This window comes from Bos indicus x Bos taurus, chromosome 2 (genome assembly GCF_003369695.1).
Source record: "Bos indicus x Bos taurus breed Angus x Brahman F1 hybrid chromosome 2, Bos_hybrid_MaternalHap_v2.0, whole genome shotgun sequence".
Classification (NCBI taxonomy): Eukaryota; Metazoa; Chordata; class Mammalia; order Artiodactyla; family Bovidae; genus Bos; species Bos indicus x Bos taurus.
The window spans coordinates 65,266,051-65,282,503 of record NC_040077.1 but is presented as its reverse complement, the minus strand read 5'-3'; the positions used below and the strand labels follow the sequence as shown (position 1 = coordinate 65,282,503).

At 37.3% G+C, this 16,453-nt stretch overlaps 1 protein-coding gene across 4 annotated transcripts in view; it reads left to right on the top strand.

Annotated features, from left to right (window-relative positions):
* Positions 1-5,800, top strand: part of SLC35F5 (solute carrier family 35 member F5) — a 40,312-nt gene extending 34,512 nt beyond the window's left edge. For 3 of the 4 annotated variants that reach the window (XM_027562112.1, XM_027562123.1, XM_027562118.1), the window contains exons 14-16: positions 1,426-1,580; positions 2,121-2,207; positions 4,961-5,800. In XM_027562112.1, coding sequence (XP_027417913.1) covers positions 1,426-1,580; positions 2,121-2,196 — 231 coding nt within the window. In that variant the 3' untranslated portion in view covers positions 2,197-2,207; positions 4,961-5,800. Of the gene's footprint in view, positions 1-1,425; positions 1,581-2,120; positions 2,208-4,960 lie in introns of those variants that run through there. The other variant, XR_003514605.1, reaches the window with a different exon arrangement.
* The last annotated feature ends 10,653 nt before the right edge of the window (positions 5,801-16,453 follow it).

The window sequence follows — 16,453 nt, the reverse complement described above, 5'->3', positions numbered from 1 at the left end:
TAGAGTTTCACCTACCTTTATGAAGTTTGGTTTTTTCAGTAGGATTTTTTTAGGTGAATAGTCATGATATCATTCTGTCAACTATATTTGCGTTTTTAGCTCTAATTAGTCATAAGTTTTTTTATGCTGTATTTTTTCTGTTCTTGGGTCATTTAAATTCATCATGTTTTTTCTAGATGATTAAATATCCTGCAAATATTCCAAGAATATGCTACACCAATAGTTTGATAACCATGTGAAGACTTTTTAGTACTGCCTGCTAGGTGTTAGGCTGACTCAGCCTGTGTATATGTACCATATGAGAAGAATGTGCATGCTGAAATTTATTAGTGGTTTTCCTTGTGTTATGCATTATGAGTCCTTCATAAATAAATAATTATTTTCACAAATACTTTACTCTGACTAAAGCTAATATGAAAAGGAATAGTATATGTTTCCCACAAGAGGGAGTCTTGCCTTTGTTTCTATACCTCATTTCTTTAATACTTAGAAAGGGTAAGCAGTTTTTCTTCCCTATTTTAAAGATAGGAGTTACTGTTTTCATCATTATTTTGAAAGCAAACTACCAGTGTGTTGCAGCTGAGTCTCAATAATTAATCAGTGTAGGCTTTTTTGGTAATTGTTTTTGATCCTAAGTTGAATCTAGGTGGTAAAGGAAATAATTTTTTTTTTTTGGTAACTTTATGGGATCTCATTATTTTTAATTTTCTTGATGATCCAGGTAAAATGATGGTTTGAAGGGTCAGGATTAGCAATCTGAGAGCTCCTCACCTTTGAGGCTTTGCCTGTCTCCTTTGGCTCACATTTCCTAGTAAAAGTATTTCTCTTTGTAGTCTTTACTTGTGATTTCCTTTGGAATCTTTTTCTTTTTAAGCTGTATTTCATCAGTAAATTGTTTGCCAAAGTTTCACTTAAGAGTTTCATCTGTTTTCAGTACTGTCATAAGAAAAGACCCATAACATAACACAATATCACAGCTATAGCATAACTTAGTTTTTTATAAGTGGGAATTTAAAAAAAAATGACTTCAGAAACTAGAGGAGAAGAATCAACTTGAGAATAGTCAGTAATCAGTAAAGAACAAATGGGCAGTGTGATATGTAAGACAGATGCTTAAAAATTCATAATTCTATTTCTGGTGTACTCTGCCTAATAACTGAAAAGCATGGTTTCCTGCCTTTCCTTTAGGATATTTTCTAAGTAAGTAGTTATTTTTTTGGTAATTGAAGCAAGTGATTAGTATAAGTAAATCCTTATATTTAATAATAACATTCTTAATATATTGTCAGTGCTTAGTATTATTTTCTTGGTGTTTTAATTTATTTGTCCACGTTATCACAAATGTAAAAGTTGTGTTTAAGGGAAAATTGTCTTAATGATAATTGTGGGTTTTTTTTTTTCTTTTTTCCTATCTCTTATTTTTAGGTGCAGTTTTCTTGGTTATTTTTTGCAGGCGCTATCCCTGTATTTTTTTCATTTTTTATTGCAACTCTCCTGTGCCATTACAATAATTGGGATCCTGTGATGGTGGGAATCAGAAGAATTTTTGCCTTTATATGCAGAAAACATCGAATTCAGAAGTAGGTTAAGTTCCAATATAAATTTTTCAAATGTTTGCCAAGTATGGGAATCATACCATGCTGACCTAGCTTTTAGAGATTCTATGAAGAATTTTTAAAAGATTATAATATTATATATACAATGCCAGATAAAAGAATCTGTTCACATCTATGGGTGATAGGATAGTTTCTTCAAAACTGCTGTTTTTTAAAAAATGTTTTAATTAACAGGTGAAATCAAAGTGCTTACAGTTTTGCTGTAACAAATTTAAGTGTAGAAAAAATTTATTGATGTGAACAAAATTCATAATAAAATATGGTAACATTGCCTCATTTTCTTTTTCATTTTTTTTTTCAAGAGAGAAAGCATTTTATATTCTCTAAAACATTACATTACAGAATGTAAAGAACTTCTTACATTCTGTAAAGAACTTGGGACAGTTTGTTGAGCAGTCTTGCTCTAGTCCTAGGTCTGACCTCAGGCATTAGCCAGTGGAATAGATCATTTGTGAAAGTTCCTTTCAGGTCTAAAGCTTTCCTAACTATTGTCTTTTTTTTAAGGGTTCCAGAAGACAGTGAACAGTGTGAGAGTCTCATTCCTATGCACGGTGTTTCTCAGGAGGATGGCGCTAGTTAGCTATATTCCAGGTTTGTATGTTAGTGGGCATTAGTATTGAATAAGGTTCTTATTCTTTTAAAATGTTTACTTATTTTTATTTTTGGCTGTGCTGGGTCTTCTTTGCTGCGCTGGCTCTTCTTTAGTTGTGAGTGGGGGCTACTTGGTTGCCATATGCAGGATTCTCATCACAGTGGCTTCTCTTGTTGCAGAACACAGGCTCTAGAGCACACAGCCTTCAGTAGTTGCAGCATCTGGGCTCCTTAGTTGCAGCACCTGAGCTCTAGAGCAGTCTCAATAGTTGTGGCCCACAGGCTTAGTTGCTCCACAGCATGTGGGATCTTCCCGGATCAGGAATCGAACTCGTGTCCCCTGCATTGACAGGCAGATTCTTTACCACTGAACCACTGGGGAAGCCCAGGTTCTTATTCTCGTATTGCTCAAATACAGAATCAATTTCCTATAATTAATTTTTTTGAGAGTTGATACAGCTTAGAGGCTGAGAAAATCCAACTCTAGAGTCAAACTGCCTGGGATCCGATTCCAGCTTCTGTGTGTACTAGCTGTGTGACGTTATGCAAGGTTCGTAACCTCATTGTGCCTGTTTTCTTCTCTGTGAAGTGGGGTTGCAGAAGAACCTCCCTCACAAAGTTGTTAGAAGTATTGAATACTTGGTAAGTTTAAAACACATTAAATATGGTACCTGACCCAAATAAGTGATTACCAAGTATATCCAGTCCTTTCTCTATGCATGTGTGTGTTTACCATAACTGGCATGATTCATCCAACATATCCTGATTCTCTGACTATGCTTTTCTCTTAACAGTGTTTCAAGAACAGTTTGTTTGTTTGTTTGTTTGTTTTAATTTTAAGAAATAGTATCTTTTATATTTCTTACATGACAGAAAGAGTTTTATTGTGTTTTGGCTGCTGTGTCTTCACTGCTATGTGTGGGCTTTCTCTAGTAGCCACAAGTGGGGGCTACTCTAGTTGTGATGCATGGGATTCTTGTTGTGGTGGCTTCTCTTGTTATGGAGCACAGAACTCTTAGGCCTACGGGTTTAGTAGTTGTGACACATGGGCTTAGTTGTTCTATGGCATGTAGGATCTTCCAAGACCAGGGATCAAACCTGTGTCCCCTGCATTGACAGGCGGATTCCTAAGCACTGGACCACCAGGGAACCCCTGATTGGTCCCTTTTTCTTCTAGTTTTTACTCTTAGGATGGCTATGCATGCAATAGTGTGAAGAGTTAGAGTTCTATAAGACTTCTTGTTCAGTGCAGCTGTCTCCTGCCCTGCCTATATTGTTCTCACTTTTTTTCCCACCCTGAGGAGTCCCTTTAAACTCCTCATTGATTATTTCTGTATTTTACTCTCCATCTAAGTACCATGCTTATACTTCTATTTCTTGATTTTTCAGTTTCAGGCATCTTCAGTTGATTTTCCCACTATGGCAGTATAAGATAGGTTACTTTCAGCTTCCCCGTCCTCTGCTCCCACTCCACTTGCCTGCCTTCCAACCCTGTATCCTTCCTTCATCCTCATCATCCAGGATAGTTACGGTGTGGTTTGGATAGATATGTTATCAGTGTTTACCAAGTTATGACCATATAAATGTTATTTTTCCTGAACTATGTAGGATTGTGCCTGGCATTTAGAGAATTAACCTCAGATCTTCTCCTGGGATAGAGAAGAGGCACTTGACTAGCTGTGAAAAGTGAAGGGACGGCATCTGAGTATCTAATTGCCTTTTTCTATAAACTTTGTACCAATTTTAGTACGTTTTTAGTTGTACATTTTTTTAGTTTTTTAGTTGTACGTTTGTAGTCTACCTATTTTTAGTTGTTTCTTTTACCTCTCCCTACAGAGATACCTGGTTGTATTTCTTCATTGCTAACTAAGAATTAGCTGCTATATTCTTGTCTCTGTTCTTTGTCCATGTGGTTTAAACCTTAAAAAATCCCTTTATTGTCTTTCTCCTGAGGTTTTGGAGACAGTAGAACTAAATATGTATTTTGCCGTATTTAAATTTTTTAAAAATGCAAATAGTTATATAAAGCTTTTTTAGAACATACTTTATTTATTTATTTCACTATGTTGGGTCTTAGTTGCTACACATGGAATCTATCATCGAGGCATTTGTGCTTCTCTCTAGATACGGTGCCTGGGCTCTGGAGTGCACAGGCTCTCTAGTTGCAGGGCACAGGCTTAGTTGCCCCACAGCATGGGGGATCTTAGTTCCTTGACCAGGAGTTGAACCTGCATCCCCTGCATTGGAAGGTGGATTCTTAACCACTGAAGCATCAGGGAAGTCCCTCTTTAAATCTTTTTAATGCTTTAATTTATGCATTTTCCCTCCCTGGTATGCTGTGCATCATTTTCATATTCACATTCATACCCACTCTCACCCAGAAATTTTTGGAAGTGAGAGTAGGATAAAAGGAAGATAGTGAAGACTAAAGAAGATAGACTATAATAGAGTAGAATAAGGTAGACTGGGTTAGGCAGGAGTCTTTATCTCCACAGGGATAATGATAGGATGTATTATGAATAAAACTGTTATTTTGTGATCTTAAAATAGCTTCAGATGTCAGTCAACACGTAGAACTCACATACATCAGTTCTTAGTACTCACCTCAAGTTCTGGTATCCAGTTATTTAAGTATATAGACTGTTTGATATGTATTTCAATGTTAAGATAATTTGCCTTTTAAAATATAAATTAGAAAATTAAAAATGACAGTTGTAATCTAATGATGATTATGTGTTTGTTTTTATTTTTAGCTTGATGATGGAGTAGTATACAGCGAAGAGACAATCTCTGGCAAGTTTTTGTAGAAAAATGTTTCAGTGCCTAGTCTGAAAAATAACAGTTTCAGTTCTTTGGAACTCTAAAACATATTTTCCTCATATCTTTTGTCTTCATTTTCATAATGAAGTACTTTGCTATGTAGCTGTGTACATACCACTACAGTTATAGGAAGTTTCGGTCTACAGTCCATCTAAAGGACCAACCTGCCTTATACATCTCAAGGAATTCAACTGATGAAATAATTTGAACTAATCAAAGAATAAAATTTTAATGTTCTGAAGACTTTATTTTCACTTATTATTTGTTAAATGCTGGACTATATTAGGAAAATGTTTTCAGAAATCATTTTAAGTACATAGATCAGTGTTTCTTACAGGTAAAATGCTAAAATAAGCTGCCTATAATAGGTACGAATTATATTTTTGAGTTTTGTAGAATATTACAAATTAACAAAACAAAAAGTGTTTAATTTATGCAACAAATATGTTCACACAAATTTGGTAGGACTTTAAAAGAATCAATGTTTGACAGATCTGTTTCATTTACACTGCATATACTGTATTATCTTTCATAGCATTAGGTGCCTTGTACTTTAAATCTGTGACAAACCATGACGAATTTTTAAAGGGGAAGTATTACTGTAAAATGAAGAATTATGTATTTCTAAAGGCTGTAATGCTGTAAATTTAATTGATAAAGCTCTGCTTATTTAGAGTTTTGAAGAAATATCCTCTCTTCAATTGAACATTTTCATAATGGAATGATGTAAATTGAAGTGATGAAGTATTATTAAAATAAAATGTTTATATATATGTGTGTGTGTATTACAGATCTACCAATTGGTTTCTGATTTTTTCATATATAAATATGCAAAATTGTTCTAGAACTGGATGCCTCTTTTTAAAATAATTTTAGTTTTCCTAAATAAATTTTTATGATTAAAAACCAAAGAAGGGAGGCAAGAAGAAATTCTACTTTAAAAATTACAGTTGTACTTTTCCTCTACCAAGATTAAATTAAGTATAAAATACTCCTGATTTAACTCTTAGACTTACATCCTTATTGTGCAGCTGCTCCTGGACTTTACTCACTGTAGACCTCAGAGGATTAATGTATGTCCCAGAATCCATTCAGTCTTTTGATTAATCAGAACCCATTTCCTTCTCAAGTTTTGTGAGACTAGTTCATTTCTCTTTAGAATTTCTAAAGAATTGAATTATGATTCAGTTCAAAGAATTATGATTTTTAAGAATTCCCTTTGTAATGCTTAGCTTCAGTTTGTCTTATTCACAATCTTAAAATTTCTTTGGTGTTACTATAAGTCTAAAGTGAAGTTTAGTTTGTCCTGAGAATTTTTATATTACATTAATTTAGAAGATTATTTCTTGCTAACATTAAATTTTAAAAAATAGACATCTGTTCTCCTATTTGGTGCCACCAATAAATCTTATGCTGAAAATCATAATTGATTTTGTTAGCTTGGCACAGGTTAAAGGCGTGTAAAGAATGTGGACTTCTAAGAAATTTTATCCTGGGAAGAACTACTGAAGTAACATTTCAGTTACTCAAAGACTAAGTTTGGTTGAAATTTATTATCTGTATACCTCTCTACTTTCTATTTTTGCTGTTTTGACCATTGCCAGTACTTCTTGGCAATTACAGGATGAAATAGTTGAAACAGTGATAGTGAAATTAAAACTTTAAATTATTCTCTAAATATGGTAGGAAAAGAAGTTGAAGTCAGAAGTTTTTAGTTGTCCATGTGCTCTGTGTTCATATGCCATACAGATCATGTGTTGTCACTCAGGATTCCAGAAGTAGTAAGCCTTGTTAATATATTGGAAAAATCTTGAGGAGGTCTTCTTCCATTTGGCTATTATGCTTTTTATCAATGAACAGCCTCTTTAGAAGGAAGCAGTATTATTGCTTCCCTGAAAGTATGAATTACTACTGCTTTGCAGTATTATCTTCTCTCCTAGTTATATCTATGTCAATGTTTTTTATATTTGAATACTGTAACCAGTGCAAATGAGCAGTTGAGGACTTCCTTCCTGCATCTTTGTAGTTGAGGGTTCATCTTCTCAAGAAATAGTTATGGTAGATTACTTCCATGCTGTGATTACCTAGAAATCTAGCTAACAGGGCTCTGTCAGAATGTGACAGCAGTCACATTGTGGACCTTTGGAACTATTGGGAGAGGCTACATTGAAGTATTTGCTAACGTCCTTCATCTCTTGGAACAGTGTTGGCCTGTGATTATATTTTTCTGAATCTAAAGACCCAAATAGAGATTTCTAATATCTTGTTTCAGTCTTCTACTTTTCTTCCCATACATAATTTAAATCCCATTATTGTATAATGTTTCAAATTATGACCTTGATGAAAGGGAGTCTGCTGTTTTGTACTATGTGTTAAACGAACATCAGAATCTCTACTAAAACAAAACCAAAAAGCGAGGCAGCCTTAAAAGCTTAGGTGAACACTTTGAAGCTTAAAAAAGCCATTAGGGGTACATAAGATACCTATAATTATTCCTGTAAATAAATTTTGATTTAAAAAAATGATTTTTTTAATTGACTTCTATCAGCCTGATTAACCCCTTAAACTGATTTTTCCACTGGCAAGGAACAAATAAAATTCATTTTTTCTATAGAATTGAGCTCACAAGGTAAAATGAATGTTCTCAGAATTATACAGTCTTATTTCAGAAAGAATGCTAATGCTTTATAGTCAGTCGTGCAGAGCCAATTTGGGGTTGCAAGGTATGACTGCTATGGAATCCAAGGTTTTTCGTCAGGCACTTTGGTAAGATCTGTAACACTAATTCTCAGTGTGCTGGCTGAAGAAGCAAAATGTCCTTAAGGAAGGATAAAGTAGGAATTAATTTTAACATATATTTCCCAGAATCGTATTAGCAAATAAATGAAATGTTATTTTTATATCAAGCAATTCTAGTTGTAATCCTGCATCATTTCTGCCTACTTTCTTTTTGAAATAGTTATTACTAAATAATATTATAGGAAGAGTGAAAAAAAAACAGAAATGACTGTTAGCTGTGACATCTGCAGATTTATATGGCTAGCATAATTGTGTGCTGACTTTTCTTCAGTAGTGACAAGGCATACATGCAGAATTTGAAGGTAGGGTTCTACTTTATTAGTATGTCATGTACCAAAGATTCCATTTAGATAAATTGAGGTACTTTTTTACATAGACTTGCAGGTTTTAGACCCACCCCATTTCCTTTTTAATACTATTAGTTTCATTCATCTGTGGAAAAATTAAGTATTTCATAGTTCATACTCTATATATACTCCATAGGAGATTTCCTTTTAAATATTGGGAACCTTTAAAAAACTGGAGATAGAAAAGGGGTTCATTATAAATTTGAAGCAAATAATGACCACCGAGAATTTATTGTTATATTAACATGAAACTTTTTTATTTTTGCCATCAGGCACCAAGAGTACATGATAATTGAAATCTCTATTTTAATTTTAACTCATTTTAATGATTACCTTATTTTCATTGTGATTTTTTTGTTTGTTTTCTAAGAAAAAATTGTGCTTTATGTATCTTAGAAACTAAGCATCTTTTAATGTCATTGCATTTATAAAACAATGCTTTCCTATAAAATTTCCTATATGAAATATATATATTAGAATGACAGCTAATGAAATCATTGACATATATTTAAGGGAAAATTGCATATGAAAAGAAATTAGTATTCTTTGGTTAGGCGTATTTGCCAAAATGCTAAAGTGAAATGGCAAAATCTCCAATGAGAACATTTTGAATTTTTGTAACAAATGATTTTATTTTTCATATGGGGGTTTGGAGTGGAGAAGTACTCAGATGATGACATGATTTCCTTCATGATACTAATATTTTAAAGGTGGAAAAGAAAACCCTCCAAATTGAAACTTTGAACAAGGTAATTCACTAAATTCCTACTTGGTTTTCCTATACCTAGTTTTAATTATGGCAAATAATAATAAAGTCAGGCATTGGTATTTGTTAACTTCAGTGGATCTTTGTAAGACAGGCAGAGATTTTTGTTTCAAGAATCTTATTTATTTTGGACATAAGGTGAAAACAGCCTCAGAATCTTACTGCCAGTATTTGTTTATTCAGAATAGCTCTCAATTTTCTTTTTTTTCTCAACAAAAAAATTCAGTGTCAATCAGTTAGATCATGTAACATCCAAAGCAAAATTTTGTGGAAGGCTATCTGTGTCATGATATTCTGGTATAAAGGGTAATACACTAAGTTCTTTTGACCTCTGCAGTAGTTTAGTGCAAAATTATATGTATTTTAATATATGTGTTCCAAGTAGAGTTTTTGAGAGACAATGTACTAAAAGACCAGTGGCTCTAAAACTTGAGGATTTCACCAGCATCTCTTGCGGGGCTTGCTGGTCCCCACTCCACAGTTTCTGATTGAGAAGTGTTAGAGATGGCCTGGGAATTTGCATGTCTAACAGTTTCCAGGTAATGCTCCTGCTGCTGGTCCTAGGAATCATTTGTGAATCATTACCCTGAGGAAACAGTCTTGTTCTGATAGGTGGGGCCATGCTCAGTAAATCTTTAATCCAATTTTCTGTCTCCCATGGGTGGGGCTGTGTTCCCTCCCTGTTGTTTGACCTGAGGCCAAGCTCTGGTGGAAGTAATGAAGATAATGGCAACCTCCTTCAAAAAGAGTATTAAAGATTTACTGAACATGACTCTTCTGCAAAGAGAATGCACTGGTCATAGCAAACACCCTCTTCCAACAACATAAGAGAAGACTGTACACATGGACATCACCAGATGGTCAATACCAAATTCAGATGGATTATATTCTTTGCAGCCAAAGATGGAGATGCTGTATACAGTCAGCAAAAACAAGACTGGGAACTGACTGTGGCTCAGATCATGAACTCCTTATTGCCAAATTCAGACTTAAATTGAAGAAAGTAGGGAAAACCATTAGACCATTCAGGTATGACCTAAATCAAATCCCTTATGATTATACAGTGGAAGTGAGAAGTAGATTTAAGGGACTAGATCTGATAGAGTGCCTGACGAACTATGAGCATAGGTTCCTGACATTGTACAGAAGACAGGGATCAAGACCATCCCCAAGAAAAAGAAATGCAAAAAGGCAAAATGGTTGTCTGAGGAGGCTTCTCAAATAGCTGTGAAAAGAAGCCAAAAGCAAAGGAGAAAAGGAAGGATATACCCATTTGAATCTAGAGTTCCAAAGAATAGCAAGGAGAGATAAGAAAGCCTTCCTCAGTGATCAGTGCAAAGAAATAGAGGAAAACAATAGAATGGAAAAAAAACTATAGATCTCTTCAAGAAAATTAGAGATACCAAGGGAACATTTCATGCAAAGATGGGCTCAATAAAGGACAGAAATGGTGTGGGCCTAACAGAAGCAGAAGACATTAAGAAGAGGTGGCAAGAATACACAGAAGAGCTATGCAAAGATATTCATGACACAGATAAGCATGTAGGTGTGATCATTCACCTAGAGCCAGACATCCTGGAATGTGAAGTCAAGTGGGCCTTTTGAAGCATCACTAGGAACAAAGCTAGTGGAGGTGATGAAATTCCAGTTGAGCTATTTCAAATCCTAAAAGATGATGCTATTAAAATACTGCACTCAGTATTCCAGCAAATTTGGAAAACTCAGCAGTGGCCACAGGACTGCAAAAGGTCAATTTTCATTCCAATCCCTAAGAAAGGCAATGCCAAAGAATGCTTAAACTACCATACAATTGCACTCATCTCACACGCTAGCAAAGTAATGCTCAAAATTCTCCAAGCCAGGCTTCAACAGTACTGAACCGTGAACTTCAGATATTCAAGCTGGTTTTAGACAAGGCAGAGGAACCAGAGATCAAATTCCCAAAATCCACTGGATCATAGAAAAAGCAAGAGAGTTCTAGAAAAAACATCTATTTCTGCTTTATTGACTGTGCCAAAGCCTTTGACTGTGTAGATCACATAAACTGTGGAAAATTCTGAAAGAGATGGTAATAGCAGGCCACCTGACCTGCCTCTTGAGAAATCTGTATGCAGGTCAGGAAGCAACAGTTAGAACTGGACATGGAACAACAGACTGGTTCCAAATAGGAAAAGGAGCACACCAAGGCTGTATTTTGTCACCATGCTTATTTAACTTACATGCAGAGTACATCATGAGACATGCTGGGCTGGAAGAAGCACAAGCTAGAATCAAGATTGCTGGGAGAAATATCAGTAACCTCAGATGTGCAGATGACACCACCATTATAGCAGAAAATGAAGAAGAGCTAAAGAACCTCTTGATGAAAGCGAAAGCAGAGACTGAAAAAGTTGGCTTAAAGTTCAACATTCAGAAAACTAAGATCATGGCATCTGGTCCCATCACTTCATGGCAAATAAATGTGAAACAGTGGGCTCCAAAATCACTGCAGATGGTGACTGCAGCCATGAAATAAAAAGACACTCCTTGGAAGAAAAGTTATGACCAACCTAGACAGCATACTAAAAAGCAAAGATATTAGCAACAAAGGTCCATCTAGTCAAGGCTGTGGTTTTTCCAGTAGTTATGTTAGATGTGAGTTGGACTATAAAGAAAGCTGAGCATTGAAGAATTGATGCTTTTGAACTGTGATGTTGGAGAAGACTCTTGAAAGTCCCTTGGACTGCAAGAACATCCAACCAGTCCATCCTAGAGGAAATAAGTCCTGAATGTTCATGGAAGGACTGATGTTGAAGCTGAAACTCCAATACTTTGCCCACTTGATGCGAAGAACTGACTCATTTGAAAAGACCCTGATGCTAGGAAAGATTGAAGGCAGGAAGAGAATGGAATGACAGAGGATGAGATGGTTGGATGGCATCACCAACTCAATTGACATGAGTTTGAGTAAACTCCAGGAGTTGGTGATGGACAGGGAGGCATGGCGTGCTGCAGTCCATGGGGTTGCAAAGAGCTGGACATGAATAAGCAATTGAACTGAACTGAGCTTTGCCCAGGACCCAGAGATTCCTCAGAGACTGTGACATAATTGTGTTTGAGTGTCTCCTGTGGAGATATGGGTCAGTGGTGGTCTGCTGCAGGGGCAAGGGCTCTGGGTGCAGTAGACCGGTGTGTCGCATAAGCCCTCTTGGAGGCCATTGCCATTAATTCCACCATAGTGCTGCCAGAACATACCCAGGACTGGGGAAACAGACTCTTGGTGGTTATAAACAAAACATTGTGTGCACCAGGACCCAGGAGAAAGGAGCAGTGACCCCACAAGAGACTGACCCTGACTTGCCCAGGAGTATCCAGGAGTCTCTGGCAGAGTGTGGGTTGTTGGCGGTGGCCTGCTGCAATACTGGGGGCACTGAATGCAGCAGTGCTTGCATGGTACCTTTTAAAGGAGGTCACAATTATCTTTATTATCTCCACCATAGTTTGGCCCCAGGTAAATAACAGGGAGGAACACAGCACCACCCATCAAGAGAAAATTGGATTCAAGGTTTACTGCCCATTCATGGCTCTGCCCATCAGAACAAGACCAAGTTTCCCACTCAGTCAGACTCTCCCATCAGGAAGATTCCATAAGCCTTTTATCCTTCTCCATCAGAGGGCAGACAAACTGATAACCACAATCACAGAAAACTAACCAATCTGATCACATGGACCACAGCCTTGTCCAATTCAATGAAACTATGAGCCATGCCATGTAGGGCCACCCAAGACAGACAGGTCATGGTGGAGAGTTCTGACAAAACATCTTACACTGGAGAAGGGAATGGCAAACCACTTCAGTATTTTTGCCTTGAGAGCCCCATGAACAGTATGAAAAGGCAAAAAGATAGGACACTGAAAGATAAATTCCCCAGGTTGGTAGGTGCCCCATATGCTACTGGAGATCAGTGGAGAAATAACCAGAAAGAATGAAGAGATGGAGCCAAAGCAAAAACAATACCAAAAAAAAAAAAAAAAAACAGTTCTGAATGTGACTGGTGATGGAAGTAGAGTCTGATGCTGTAAAGAGCAATATAGCATAGGAGTCTGGAATGTTAGGTCCATGAATCAAGGCAAATTGGAAGTGGTCAAACAGGAAATGGCAAGAGTGAACATCAACTTTTTAGGAATCAGCAAACTAAAATGGACTGGAATGGGTGAATTTTAACTCAGATGACTATTATATCTGCTACTGTGGGCAGTAATCCCTTAGAAGAAATGGAGTAGCCCTCATAGTCAACAAAAGAGTCCAAAATGCAGCACTTGGATGCAATCTCAAAAATGACAGAATGATCTTTGCTAGTTTACAAGGAAAATCATTCAATATCACAGTAATCCAACTCTATGCTCTGACCAGTAATGCTGAACAAGCTGAAGTTGAATGGTTCTATGAAGACCTACAAGGCCTTCTAGAACTAACACCCAAGAAAGTTGTCCTTTTCATTATAGTGGACTGGGACGCAAAACTAGGAAGGCAAGAAATACCTGGAGTAACAGGCAAATTTGGCCTTGGAGTACAGAATGAAGCAGGGCAAAGGCTAATAGAGTTTTTACAGGAGAATTCACTGGTTATAGCAAACACCCTCTTCCAACAACACAAGAGAAGACCCTACTACACATGGACATCACCAGATGGTCAATATCAAAATCAGATTGATTAATACTCTTTGCAGCCGAAGATGGAGAAGCTCTAAACAGTTAGCAAAAACAAGACTGGGAGCTGACTATGGCTCAGATCATGAACTCCTTATTGCCAAATTCAGACTTAAATTGAAGAAAGTACGGAAAACTGCTAGACCTTTCAGGTAGGATCTAAATCAAATCCCTTATGATACAGTGGAAGTGACAAATAGATTCAAGGGATTAGATCTGAAAGAGTGCCTGAAGAACTATGGACAGAAGTTTGTGACATAGTACAGGAGGCAGCGATCAAGACCATCCCCAAGAAAAAGAAATGCAAAAAGGCAAAATGGTTGTCTGAGGAGGCCTTAGAAACAGCTGAGAAAAGAAAAGAAGTGAAAGGCAAAGGAGAAAAGGAAAGATACACCCATTTGAATGCAGAGTTCCAAAGAATAGCAAAGAGAGATAAGAAAGCCTTCCTCAGTGATCAGTGCAAAGAAATAGAGGAAAACAATGGAATGGGAAGGACCAGATATCTCTTCAAGAAAATTAGAGATACCAAGGGAACATTTCATGCAAAGATGGGCACAATTCATTGTGAGCAGAAATGGTAGTGACCTAACAGAAGCAGAAGACATTAAGAAGAGGTGGCAAGAATACACAGAAGAACTATACAAAAAAGATCTTTAAGACCCAGATAACCACAATGGTGTGATCACTCACCTAGAGCCAGATATCCTGGAATGTGAAGTCAGGTGGACGTTAGGAAGCATCACTAGGAACAAAGCTAGTGGAGGTGATGAAATTCCAGTCAAGCTATTTCAAATGCCGAAAGATGATGCTGTGAAAGTGCTGCACTCAGTATTCCAGGAAATGTGGAAAACTCAGCAGTGGCCACCGGACTGGAAAAGGTCAGTTTCATTCCAATTTCTAAGAAAGGCAATGCCAAGGAATGCTCAAAGGACCACACAGTTGCACTCATCTCACACACTAGCAAAGTAATGCTCAAAATTCTCCAAGCCAGGCTTCCACGTGGACCATGAACTACCAGATGTTCAAGATAGATTTAGAAAAGTCAGAGGAACCAGAGATCAAATTGCCAAAAACCACTGGATCATCGAAAAAACAAGAGAGTTCCAGAAAAACATCTACTTCTGCTTTATTGACTATGCCAAAGCTTTTGACTGTGTAGATCACAATAAACTGTGGAAAATTCTGAAAGAGATGGAAATAGCAGACCACCTGACCTGCCTCTTCAAAAATCTGTTTGCAGGTCAGGAAGCCACAGTTAGAACTGGACATGGAACAGACTGGTTCTAAATAGGAAAAGGAGTACGTCAAGGCTGCATATTGTCACCCTGCTTATTTAACTTATATGCAGAGTACATCATGAGAAACACTGGGCTGGAAGAAGCACAAGCTGGAATCAAGATTGCCGGGAGAAATATTAATAACCTCAGATAATGCAGATGATACCACCCTTATGGCAGAAAGTGAAGAGGAACTAAAAAGCCTCTTGATGAAGGTGAAAGAGGAGAGTGAAAAAGTTGGCTTAAAGCTCAACATTCATAAAATGAATATCATGACATCTGGTCCCATCACTTCATGGCAAAATAGATGGGGAAACAGTGGAAACAGTGGGGCTCCAAAATCACTGCAGATGGTGATTGCAGCCATGAAATTAAAAGACGCTTACTCCTTGAAAGGAAAGTTATGACCAACCTAGATAGCATATTAAAAAGTAGAGACATTACTTTGGCAACAAAGGTCTGTCTAGTCAAGGCCACGGTTTTTCCAGTGGTCATGCATGGATATGAGAATTGGACTGTGAAGAAAGCTGAGCACTGAAGAATTGATGCTTTTGAACTGTGGTGTTGGAGAAGACTCTTGAGAGTCCCTTGGACTGCAAGGAGGTCCAATCAGTCCATTCTAAAGGAGATCAGTCCTGGGTGTTCATTGGAAGGACTGATGCTAAAGCTGAAACTCCAATACTTTGGCCACCTCATGTGAAGAGTTGACTCATTGGAAAAGACCCTGATGCTGCGAGGTATTGGGGGCAGGAGGAGAAGGGGACAACAGAGGATGAGATGGCTGATGGCATCACCGGCTTGATGGACATGAGTTTAAATAGACTCCAGGAGTTGGTGATGGACAGGGAGGCCTGGCGTGCTGTAATTCACGGGGTCGCAAAGAGTCGGACACAACTGAGCAACTGAACTGAATTGAACTGAACTGAACATCACACAAAATGCCAGGCTGGATGAAGCACAAGCTGGAATTGAGATTGCCGGGAGAAATATCAATAACCTTAGATATGCAGGTGACGCCACTCTTATGGCAGAAAGAGAAGAGGAACTAAAGAGCCTCTTGATGAAAATGAAAGAGGAGAGTGAAAAAGCTGGCTTAAACTCAACATTCAGAAAACAAAGATCATGGCATCTGATCCCATCACTTCATGGCAAATAGATTGGGAAACAGTGAAAACAGTGAGAGACTATTTCTTGGCTCCAAAATCACTGCAGATGGTAACTGTAGCCATGAAATTAAAAGACACTTGCCCCTTAGAAGAAAAGCTATGACAAATCCAGATAGCATATTAAAAAGCAGAGACTACTTTGCCAACAAAGGTCCATCTAGTCAAAGCTATTGTTTTTCCAATAGTCATGTATGGATGTGACAGTTGGACTATAAGAAAACTGAGTGCGAATGAATTGATGCTTTTGAACTGTGGTGTTTGAGAAGACTCTTAAGAATCCCTTGGACTGCAAGGAGATCCCACCAGTCCATCCTAAAGTAAATCATCCTGAATATTCATTGGAAGGGCTGATGCTGAAGCTGAAACTCCAATACTTTGCCCA